The sequence below is a fragment of the Pleurodeles waltl genome, chromosome 9 (assembly GCF_031143425.1).
Source record: "Pleurodeles waltl isolate 20211129_DDA chromosome 9, aPleWal1.hap1.20221129, whole genome shotgun sequence".
Lineage (NCBI taxonomy): Eukaryota > Metazoa > Chordata > Amphibia > Caudata > Salamandridae > Pleurodeles > Pleurodeles waltl.
In genome coordinates this window covers 348,318,720-348,331,517 of record NC_090448.1, presented here as the reverse complement: position 1 = coordinate 348,331,517, position 12,798 = coordinate 348,318,720, and the positions used below count along the sequence as shown (strand labels likewise).

The 12,798-nt window shown below is 39.0% G+C and overlaps 1 protein-coding gene across 1 annotated transcript in view; it reads right to left on the bottom strand.

The window, feature by feature from the left end:
• Positions 1 to 10,166, bottom strand: part of PAF1 (PAF1 homolog, Paf1/RNA polymerase II complex component) — a 50,067-nt gene extending 39,901 nt beyond the window's left edge. Inside the window, exon 1 of the mRNA XM_069206923.1 lies at positions 9,879 to 10,166. Within this exon, the coding sequence (XP_069063024.1) occupies positions 9,879 to 9,925 (47 nt within the window). The 5' untranslated portion in view covers positions 9,926 to 10,166. The remainder of the gene's footprint in view (positions 1 to 9,878) is intronic.
• Between the last annotated feature and the right edge of the window lie 2,632 nt (positions 10,167 to 12,798).

Below are 12,798 nucleotides of genomic sequence, written 5' to 3'. Positions count from 1 at the left end.
GACCAGACGGGCTGAACTGGTGCAGGCTCCTCTGACCCTGAAGGAGCTCCAGAGAGGTCGGTCCGCTCAAACACAAGGTGCATGGCCTTGTAGGAGACTCAACTGTACGCAGGTCGACCCGGCACCCGGACATGGGGAGAGGTGCGAAGAATGACCTAGCAACGGCTCTGCAGAACCGTGTCAGGAACACGATTTTTCTCGCTCATCATGTCGGCAGACGGATGAGGTGAAGTTCAAATCCATTTGGACTTCTTCTTGCGACTCTTCCCTGAGTGCCCCAAAGAGGACTTCGGGCTCCTGGAGCAGTCCAGCGACCTCCTACTCGATCAGGACTGAGACCCTCCTAGGAGCCATGCTTGCTGGCATCGACTGCCGGGCCACAAGCAGCTTTAGGGACCGCTCGCTCCAACCTTTCGGCACCCTGGCCCGGCAGTCTGAGCACGACTGCGAGCCGTGGTTGCACCTGAGATACTATAAACAGACCAGATGGAGGTCCATAACCAACATTGTGCGGCGACATCTGCCACGAGGCTTAAAACCTGTCTTCTTTGAATACATCCCTAACACACTTCCAAAAATGGTTGGCAAAAAGTCAACAAAAAAAAAAACGTCAAAAAGAGACAGGACAGAGGGGTAGCTCTTCTCCAGATCAGCGCTCACTCAAGAAAAGAACTGACATCCATGTGCCTGGCTGGCGCCTATATAGATGCCTGCAAGATCACTTCTGGTACCAACGACGCCGACCTGAACGAAGCCACCTGACAGCAAGCAAAGGTTTCTAGATCCAGCCTGATGCCTGGGTAATTCAAATGCAAGGAATCTGAAGTGAGAAGTCTGTCAGGCAATAGGCTATATTTATAATGCTCCCAGAATGCTCGCTTATGAAATGCAAATATGAGCAGAAACTTGAAAGCAAGATTGATTCTTTGTTTACCAAATAAAATGTTCACAAAACAAATGCTAGGGAAAAATGTTTTGTTGGACTACTGTGAAATCAAAAGTACAATTTTTTGAAGCATCATTTATTAAAATATTGATGCAGCATAGTATTTTCAAAAAATATTCATAATGGAAAATCAATACAACCAGTTTCAACAAGATAATGCAAAACATGAAAATAAACAAGCATTGGCAAAGCCAATAGATCCAAAATGGGTGGGCAGTCTTTTGGTTTTGTCAATGCGTGTTTTGATTTGACATGGCTTTTGTAAAAGGTTATTGTTGTGGGAGCTGCCAAGCCCTGATCATTGTAACAAAAACTGAAACAAGGCAAAAATATTTTTTGATCAAAAAAAAAAAAAAAAAAACACACACATTAACAATATAGTTCCTGGCACTGAACACAATTACTTTGTGTGCCAGTATGATAATTGTGAATAAGCAGATTACTATCACTCAGAGTGAAGCCAGCGATAGAGAGAGAATTTTAATAAAACACAAAAAGATCTTGGTTAAAGCCAGACCTAATAAGGAACCCAATTCTTAACAAAAGTTCACACGTGGTATATGTCTTTGCATTATTGTAGATTAACATATTTAATAAACTCGCAAGAACTTACATAAGTAGACCAGAAAATTGTACTCCTAGAAAATATTTGAGAACTGTATTTTGGCACAAGCAAAAATGCATGTGCAGATTTTCTCATGTGAAAATCTGTTGAGCATTCACAAGTTCACTTTCTCTCCAACTACTTTTTTCTCCCCCAACTACAGGAGAAGCTTTATTTCTGCCCTGGTCAGCAGTAAATTTTCAAACATGCAAGTTAGTAGGTTTGCCCAGACTCAAAAGGGCATTCCAACCTTGGAACTATTGCATACCGCTAGCTTCAGCCCCAGTATGTAGATCTACGGAAAGGTGGCAAAATGAGGATACGGTGAGTATTAAAGCCCTACTATAGTATTTGCCCTGCCATAATCAAATTATATAATATATAATGAAATTGCTGCCCTAATCTGTCACAGTACTACATGACACCAAAGGGACAACAGTTTTTTTTTTACAGGACAAGAAGATTTAAGACGCAACTTGTCTCATGGACAAATAGATATTTTATTAAAATTTCACACCCCAGGTACATTGTTCTTATCGTCCATGAAATACTGATCTGAAGACTCTCTCAACTTCATAAGCTGCATGTCCTGCAATATACAGGTGTCAAACTCTCAACTGCTGTGCTTCCCAAACAATCCGGCCACAGTAGCTAATTTTCAGATCTCTCTCTGGTGGGAATCTTGCATGGTTTAATCTGGGTATAGAAAGTTGATGCGGGATGAAGTAATCTGGGCTTGAGAAGTTGTTTTGGACCATGAATAAAACGAGTACGGCTGCTGGGCCTGAAAGACAGCCACCAAATCAAAGGCCTCCAGAAACTGTCTAAGCTGTGATCGAGAACCTCCTAGCCCCTTGACACAGCCCATCTAACTCAGCTGACTGTGTGAGGTTCAAGTCAGCCCACCATTACTAAAATCCCTCCTTGCCTCTGTATCAATAACGATCCTATGTTATTAAGAATAGTGGATTGGAGTCTGGACAAAAAATACACACAAACAAGCTGAGCCGTATGCTGTTCCATGTTCCAAAACAGCAGCACACCTTCCTTGGTGGTTTTATTCACGATTGCTCCCCCTCTCCAGTTCACTGTGAAACCCGAGTGGGCCACTACCCAGAAACCACTTCTGTCTAGCATCTTACAACTATTCCCCTTCAGGTGTGTTTCATGGAATACAATTATGTCTCAGCTTGTTCATGTGGAAATATCCGTGGACAACTCATTTAATTTTACTGCCAATACCATTTACATTCAGAAATAGGATGCATAAGCTCATATGTTGTAGATCTTTCACCTGGAATGTTGCCATGTATGTAATGCATTGCCTAAATCTTGACTTTGTTTCCATCTATACTAAACGGTCATAAGGTCACCTACATCTCTGTGCTCAAGTGCCAACATCAATTCAAAACTGAAAGTGCATCTTCCCTAACTTCTTTTTTATGTGTAATAATAGTTTTATTCTTTCACGATGGTTGTTGACCTTTACTAGAAGGGTTCTCCACTTTGTTACAAGAGATGTGTCACCAGCTTATTGAAGGTTGCTGATGTTTCTTTTGCCCATTTCAAACTCATGCTCATCTTCCAGACAACCTTCTCTCATCAAATATTCTGCATACATGCGTAGAGGGAAAGACTGCAGCTTTGTCTAGCTCCTTTGCCAATCTGGAACTAATCTGTTCACCACGTTCTGTCTTGACTGCAGCTTCTAGTCCAGTGTATATGTTATGCATGAGAAAAATGAGAAAGAAACATATGGAGATACCCCTTCCCTCAAGGACAATCCACAATTTGACATGACCAAAATAACCAATGGCCTTGCTGAAGTCAATAAAGGACATATTAATGACCCTTTCGTATTCCCTGGCTTTTTCAAAAATTGAATGGGCGGCACTAATGGGGGGCCTTTTATGATCTACGGTGAATTATACTGAGCATTATATTGCTAACATGAAATTATATTGTAGTTTGCAGGACGTGAGGTATCCTCTCCAAATTGTTGGCTATGTTGATGTTTTTTACATCTGTTGGTATAGTTTGGTGAGCACTTTAACTGAACCTTTTCGCTTGTAATATTTCTGTAGCAATGCTATTAATTTCAATGAACTTTGTTTTTCGCAGCAACATTAGTGCTGCCAAAAAACGGCTTCTACTATTAAAAGGTCCTAGTGTGAAGCTAATGTCCTCAAAAGTATTTTAGATATTGATTTCTACTTTATGGGTATTCAGTTTATTCGTTCCAGTTCTTATCTTTGTAGCACACCAACTCAAAAGCGTACACATTAGTGTCACAACTCAGATTGTTAATTTGTGCCACCATGTTCTAACTTTAATGGAACAAAATGTGCGTGGCATACATTGACATCAATTATGTGGCAATATGAATGCTCTCTCTCTGTCATGACAGACACCTGGTTTTGGACTTTTGAGTTAAAACGTTAAGGCCTCATTTATGAGTGGCCTTAAACTGCTGCACTAGAGCAACGATCTGTTTGCATGAGGGTCTCCATTATGAGTGGGTGGGAGTTTAATCCCTAAGAGTTTTCTGCAGCTACACATCGACAAGACAACACTGCAGATATTTACCTGGGGTAGAAGACCCAGAAAATACCCAGACATGCAGATTTTGATGCAGTAAGCACCAAAACCTCATGCTGTTCTCTTCTACAGTTGAAAAACTGGTAATTGGTGCTATGCTCAAGGTATAGTTTTTAGTCATCTGAAATAACTATGGCACCAGTAGTACGGCACTTGTAAGTGAGGCTTAAGTGGATGTTGGAATTCACTTTAAAAAGTGTGCAAGTACTACTTGAGAACAAAATAGGATTATAACTCAGAATGTAGTAAATGTATTTGGGAATTCAATTGCAAGCTGTTAAAATATGCTTTCGTATTTCCTTTGAAAGGGACAACGTCAAAAAAGCCATTGAAACATGTAAAGTGGTCAAGAACTGACTAATGGATTTTATTTATATATATATATATATATATATATATATATATATATATATATATATATATATATATATAAAAAATGTCATTTGCTATCTGTATATATATTTATAATTTATTTATTTTCAGCAAAGCTTTACTTTTACAACACCCCCTACGAATTCATCCCTTTTTACTACAGTTAGATAGCTCTATAGTGAGCTACTGCATTAGACCCAATTAATTGTAATCGAGTCCTTTCCATCTTTTAAAAATGTTTAAACTGAGAAGTACAGAATAAACGAACAACTGCTACTTTCCTTTTAGGACAAAGACAGCTTTCTGTTTGTGGTATGTGCAACAGACGCCAAGTAGAAAGCTCCGTAGGTCGAGTATTTACTGCCGTGTAGAACATACGGTTAACAGGTTTAACCCCCAAAGCAGGGCCTAGTCAGCCATTCATTGTTGCGAGGTAGAAAAAAAAAAAACTAAATGTCATCATTAATTGGATAAGAACTCCAACTATCCTCGAGCCAGGAGGCAATTGCGTTTGTGGAGTGCACTTCATAAATGGTTAAGCCCAAATATCTCTGTTAATATTAAAAATACTACTCCCAGAGAAAAGGGAGGGGAGTAGTGTAGTGAGGGCTTCATTTGTGCCGGGGGTGACGATCTGCAACTTACCCCTTACAGCAGTGCTTTAACTGGAAATATATATGTGCTGCTATCACTATTTCAAGATCCAGTTTGCTCCCTAGAAGTGCCAGTTATCTCCTTTTTAAAAATATGGCTGCAATGCTGACAAGTACACTGCTCTCCCTTTTAAAGAAGTGCAGTTACTCAGTACCAGACAGTACAGATCCATTTAAAGCACTTCCTTACAGTGGGAACTTACATGCATTATTCTCTGCCCTTGTAGGTTATGTGAAATGTTTTCTGCAAGCCTGGAAGTCTGCTAAATTGTGAATGCACGAGACCCAATATCGCTCCCTCATCCTACTCCCAAACACACACAGGCATACACTGGAAAAGGTAAGAGAGAACCGGAGGGAACATGTCACAGATGTGGCAGACACAGGTAATATGTACTGAGATAGGGGCAGATGGCAGGCGCCAAAAGGAAACACGGATGGAATTTTGACATTACAAGTCTGCTCCGTTGTCCCTCTTGCTTGCTGAAGGTATTGGTGGTGTTATCACAGATGTACAGGAAACCCTTTCTTGTGCTGACTCTTATGGTGTGACATCTGGCTAGCAGCAAGAATTTCCTAGTCTCTCATTCCTCTGGCACGCCACCCTACGCCCTTGTGAAGTAGCGAGTAATCCTTCAGAGTCTACGACCTGCTACAGAATCTGCGATTCAGCGGACTTTGTAACAGAAAATCTATCTGGGGATGGCCTGTAGGGTGGACAGCAGGTGGGGCACAGGAGGAGGTATTCTTAAAGTTAGGCAATGCTACTAGGCCTGCTAAATATATTGACTTTCGCTGACATTGTTTACTCTGAACCAAAACCCCTGCAGATCTCTGCAGTGGCAGCAATGCTTATCAGATAGGAAAGCAGACCATAGATAAAAAAGAGCTAAGATTCACAGCTCGAGCAGTAAATGGTCAGCGGAGGGGCACTAACCAAAATTTAATTAATTGATACTTCATCCATGCACCATGGGGTGAAAAGAAAGTGGCATTTGCCTAGCGCTCCCCAATGAGAAGGAAGCAAACAAGAGCAACAACTGTGACAAATAATGGTAAGCTATGGCCAGGTTCCAAGTCTGTTATTGAATACAAGAGGCTTGTAAGTGAGAGTGCATGCTCTCACAGGCTGGACCTAAATAGGCCAAAAGTACTGAGATTTGAGGTATTCTAGTATCTTTCAAGTGTCTTCTTCCAGCTCTACTGATAATAACCAGGGCCACTGGAATTATGCCACAGGGGAGGGCCAAACTGAGCGGCAGGGTTGAGTAAATTAAGAGGCACCAAAAAATAAAAATATGCTGCGTAATGCGGCACATTATATTATATAATAAAATTACTTCATTATTTTGTCATTTTTAGGTTAAGCGTAAGAGTTTGACCTTGTGTATACGTTTAGCATACTTCTTATGGCATAAACTGATTTCATTTGTTGGTTGCAGTGTCCTTTAAAAATTCTTGCTCATTAGTGGTTAGCTCCGCCCTTTTCTCCCTCCTTTTTTTGTTTCAGATCAGTGACCAACTACTGTATTATTCCACTTTGGTTTCTTTATCTGTTGCTGTGACTATTTGTGTTATTTCTTTGGTGCTCCCCTTTCACTGTGGGCATTTTAGGCTGGTAGCTGCCTAGGTTTTATTGCAGTATTCCGTTCCTCCCATTTCCCATGTAGCTGACATTTGTTTTAACTTTATTCCAGTGCTGTCCTCGTTTACCTCTGGCTCCTAAAATAAGCTTATTTTACAAAAGAAAAATCCCCTTTGTTCAGCTCACTGCTCATGAAAGCCAAAATATGCCCTTCTCATAGAATGTAGCTCAACCTAGAAGCAATGATGTGAAACTTGCTTAGCCTCGCATTGCATCTCCAGTCTCTCTCTCCAGGGCCCCTCTGTGCCAGCACTCATGGCATGGTACAGAGCGCACTGCTTATCTCTTTTATTGGAGCCATAAATGTTCTCAGGCTGCTCTCCTTGTTGACATGCGAGGCAAGAATGCTTGTAAAGATTTTCATTTTATTAAAATTAACAGAAAATACTTTTCCAGCCTTATTTTCCAATTTCTGTTCAGACATTTACACAACACAATGTAGCACAGTCATCTTCTCTTTTCTCCTCAAGGGCTTGTGATTTCTGATGTCAGTAGCCGCCAGTGACCACCAAAACATGGTAGGAAATGACAAAATTATGAGACAGCGTTGACCAATTTATGTGGCAAGAAAAGTCCAGCTCTGAATTTACAATGCCAATAGATTTAACTAAAGAAAATGAGAGACTTAATGCATATGCTTGTTAAAACTGTCTAGGCATTGGCTGCACCTCATTAGTACCAGTTTAATATCCAAATATAGCAATAAGAAACCGAAAGATGCCCAGTGTACGTAAGTAGCTGCAGCGAAGCACTCAGCAATTTCTGCAAAGTGTCTTACACAGCGCAGTGATATGTGTTGCTGCGTTTTTAGTAACTTTTGAACCATTTGAGCTAGAAACAATTTTGTTAAAATCTGCAGGTTATGCAACAGATGGATTAAGTACAAATCCATAATTATGCAAAAAAATACTGCAGACACACAATTGCCCTAATTCCAGTGGCCCCGGTATTAACTAAGTGATGAAGCTTATAAACATAAGCATACAAGGCAGTGGCAAAAAAGCAAAACTGAAAGGCTATGTCTGGAACATGTTAACCTGCAATATTAAGCACAGCACTTAAAAAATACAAGTTTACTGTTTATGTCTCGCCTTTGCTACCTCTGAACCAGCGTTATCCTGGGCAGAATACATTCTCTCCAGTGAATTTAGCAAATGGCTGAACTTAGCTGACAAACTGCCCATGCTGTAGTGAGCAGAGACAAATGTGAAGCCTTTGCAGCTTCTGAAACAGGGATATCAAACGCAGTTGCGGGTGCATCAAAAACAAGCCTGAGGTAATAGGTACCTCTAGCAGTCTCCAATTGACCTCTATGCGTCTAGGGGGCAAACCTAAAACTGCACCTTAGTAACTTAACTTTTTTAGCATTTCCCCATTTCCAGGTGTAAAGTTGCTCCAAGATGGAGACCTATGCGTCTCCGATTCTGGGTGGAGCCTCCTAGAGCAGGATTTACAAGTGTAAAGTTACTACCTATAACTTTCCACATATAGGTGGAGGTCTCTGCCACCAGGGCATTGATCTCATGGTAGAGAAAAATATATTCAACTTTAAAAAAAAGAATATATATTATAAAATATTAATGTGAACTTATTTTATAGTCTTAATTTAAATATACAATGTTAAAGTAAAATGGATGCAGCACATCAACTTAAATACATAGCTGAATTGATGTAGTAATGACAAATGTAATTTAAAAATCTCTAAATAGATATTTTTTCAAATGCCACCTAGATTATTTAATATTAATTATGAAATCTTACAAATAGAGCTGCTTAAATACTAATCTAACATGTTTTTGAATTTTATTAACTTGATTGTGCTTTTAATATATATTTACTAATTATATTTACTTCACATTAAAAAAGTATACATATTTATTTTAAAAACAAAAACTATTTTATTTACTTATGCATTATTTACTACGGTATGTTATTTTAAATCCCGGCCTCTGTTTGTTTTCTAAGGCTATATGTTGCACTATCTGAGTGGCCATATGCGGTAAAGGACTTCCCCCAATGTTGGGCTGGAATACATTTACAACTGCTCTGAGGACTTTTTGGCCACAGTGACTTCAGATGTGCAGATTGTGATTAGCAATGGGCTTTATCTTGTTTGGGTGGGTGTTTTCTATTTTTATGCATACTTATCCCTAAAGTCCCCTCAATTAGGCATAAGTATTAACCATTTTCCGTCCATTCCTCCCATAACTACTACTAAGGCACACACCTAAGCATACAGCGAGCTCCGCGCTTATGGCAGAGATCAACGCAGATCCAAAGCAGAAGTCTCTGCGAGAAGATTAGTGAATACAATTTTGTAGATTCTGAAGAAATTATTACTAAAACGTACTACAAAATACAGTCGGTGAATAGACCCATTAATAAAAACCGATACAGCAAAATTATCACATTATTATGCATATTAACAACTATTCAAGAATTGTATTTATCAGTCAATGCTTAGAGAAAACTCACTGACCAACTTGCCTGCGACACTCGTGTCGGCTTAACACAAACTGGGTATCAATAAAAAATACTGAGCAGGGATGTTTCATATGACACTTAACCGGTGCTGGTTCGTTAGGATCCTTGTAAACTAGGATATTGCTTGACCTGGGCTGGAGGATCACATTTAGTGTAATCTCAATCATTCAACCTTAGCTTCAGTTTGGAGAAGTGACAGCCTCTAAGAACGGCTCCTAACCCTACAAATGCAAACGATATAATGTAGATAGCAATGAACTAGTGAGATCAAATTCCCAGCCAATGTTTCCAATGACAGTCAAACCAGGATGCTATTGAAACTAACCAATGGTATTCTTACAACGCCTTAAGCCCACTGTGCAGATCATATGCCAAGAGACAGAGCATTGGGCACAACACCATGGATACATTCTTAGGAGTCGCCCTTCTGCTGTGACGCAATCGCCGTGACGTCACGGGTGTCAGTGTTATGGTGAGCTTTCAAATACAGCTTCCTGTAACGAAGCGGGCCATAACCGAGTCTGCGGACCGAGTATGATCTTAAGAGTAAGGAAATTAACCGATCGTTGGACTCACCTGTGTCCATCTTCACGCTGCGCTTGTGTCTGAATGGTGGGCGCCATGGCTGCCGCTGCTGCTTTTCCTACACGGCCACGGTCTTCACAAAATTCACAGACAACCGGGGGCCTACGCAGAAGCTGCCCCCTGTAATGCCTGTCTTTAGCTCCGCCGTATCCAGAACCCGACAGGCGTTTATGTGGAACTATACAAACGGAATTGTGACTCGAGTAGAGTCCTTAGTCTCAGATCTAAGTTATATCGTTCCAGGTACTTTGTGTTAAATAAAAAGCCCCCCCCCCCCCCGCACCCGCTCGGAGTAAGGGTCTATGGGTATTGTAGTTTAATCAATGCTGGTAGGGTAAGAAAGAAAAGAAAGACTCAAATGGCATCTCGCAGAGTAACAAACGTATGAGAAAACACCTTAAGAGGGACGGTTCATATTTTGCGGGAAAAAACACACCAAAGAGAGATATATTACATTTTATGCTTATTATACGGTGTGGTGCTTGGCTTTCACTGGGCTAAATGTGTGACTTTTCTAAATTTGCAGTGAATTCTTTGTCAGGACCAGGGGAGAGGATTATGCGTTTTCTTCTTCATTTTATTATCACAGCAGTGTTGTGGACAGAAAGTCCGATTACACGCTAATATATATTCCTCTTTTATGTAGTAATCGGGTAAATACAATAGGGCTAACTGACCACCCTCACGTACATTCACGCCTACGTTCTAATTCTATCCCTTGACATTCTAAGTTCTACATTCTATATAATACAACATCTCCTTTTTTCTACACAAAATTAAAAACAAAAAATACAAAAATTCATTATTAATAAATAAAATAAATAACATAATATGATGAAATTAAAGATATAATTAACATAAATACTAATAGGAGTACTTATTTGGTATATACACTTTTCTCCTTGTTCTAATACATTACAAACTCGGAGAACTTATTTGGTATATGCACTTTTCTTCTAGTTCACACATTTACATCAGTTACATCAGATAATTCTTTAGATAACTCTTCCTGAGTAACTCCTCTCTGACACCTTTCTGAATCTTGCATTTCATCAACACAAGCATTGCTGTCATTACTTAAACTACTACTCTCTTCTGTTCTACAATTGGATTTTCCATTAGTAATGTCTCCAACGTCGAAATAATCTTGTGCTTCCACATAAAGGTTTTCAGAATTTCCTCCATTTTTCCATAATCTCTCTTGACGTGGTTTTAATAACACCACAGCATTTTTACTCCACCACCCCTTATCTTTCAAGAATACAGAACCATTAGAAACTTTCACAACTTGTACAGGTGACGTATACACTGATTCTCCTTTAAGTACTTTATAAGGTTTTTTAACCAGCACCCAATCACCAACATTGAATATTTTAGATTTGACCCTATTTATCCTATCATAATATTTTTTAGTTTTACTTGTTTGTCAACAATTTTTTGTTTAACGTGAAGATCATTGTCATCAACAGTCTTGACTGTTTTAGAAATATTCGCAATCTTGCCAAATTTAGGAGTAAGTAACGTTTTCTCTTTTCTACCTCTCATCAAAAAGAAATGTGAAAATCCAGTTGTGGAATTTGCAGTACTATTGTAACCCTACACCTTATCCCGTAGAAAATCATACACATCCAATTGCTAATTGTATACCCTCTTTCATGAATCTATTCATTCGTTCTACTTGACCATTTGATGAAGGATTGTAAAGAGGAGTTTTTTCTTGTTGTATACCATGATAGTTCAAAAAGCTACACATTTTCTGTGAGGTCAATTGTGTACCATTGTCAGATACCAAAATTCTAGGTGAACCTTCAATTGCAAATATGTTTTTAAAAAACTCAATAACAGTATCAGTACTGATATACTTTAGAAATTCCCGATTAATCCATTTAGAATAATAATCCGTGACTACAATTAAATAACGCATATCAGAATCAAGTAAACTAAATGGGGCTGAAATATCCATAGCTATTTTCTCCCATGGTGCATCAGTTATCGAAACAGATTGCAATTCTTTTTTACTCACTTTCCAATGTTTGTCAGATTTAATACATTCCACACAGTTATCCAAATACATATTAACATCATTGTCGAGTCCAGGCCACCAATAATATGATCTTAAAGCTTTCTTTGTGACAGTAGAACCTGGATGTAACTTATGAGCTAATTCAATCAATCTTTTCTTTAAAATATACGATGGAACATACAAATCATGTCTCATTAAAATTCCACCTTCAATATTCAGTTCATCAGCTACTTGTGAAAAAAAATTCAAAACATTATCTACATTTCTGTTAGGATGCCACCCCTCAATAACATATTTCATGACTTACTGCAATATCAAATCACCTTCACAAGCATTATCCCATTCCTCAGCAGAAATCACGCCATTACAATGTTCCACTGCATCCAAATAAGCCACCACACACTCATCATCTAAAATCTTACTATTATCATCACTTTCCAAAGGTAAACAATCTGCACGTTTGTTCAAACCACCTGAAATGTGTTTAATCACGAAATTATATTCTTGCAATTTTGATGTCAGTCTGATTAACCTAGAAGATGCCTTCATATTACTCCTTCCATCCATCATGTACACCAGTGACTTATGATCTGTAACTAACTCAAACTCATTACCCCAAAGATATGTTTTCAACTTCTCCACAGCCCGTACGCAAGCCAAAGCTTCTCTTTCAATAGTTCTGTAAAAACATTCTGATTTTCAAAGCATTCTAGAAACAAAAGCTAAAGTATGCTCATTTTCTGATACTATTTGAGTAAACACAGCACCAATACCCTTAGCACTTGCATCAACAGTAACTCTGTTACGCTCTTTGATGTCATAGGGCTGCAAAGCTGGCACCTTTACTATGGCATTTTTCGTGTTTATAAATGCAGATTCTTGTTCATT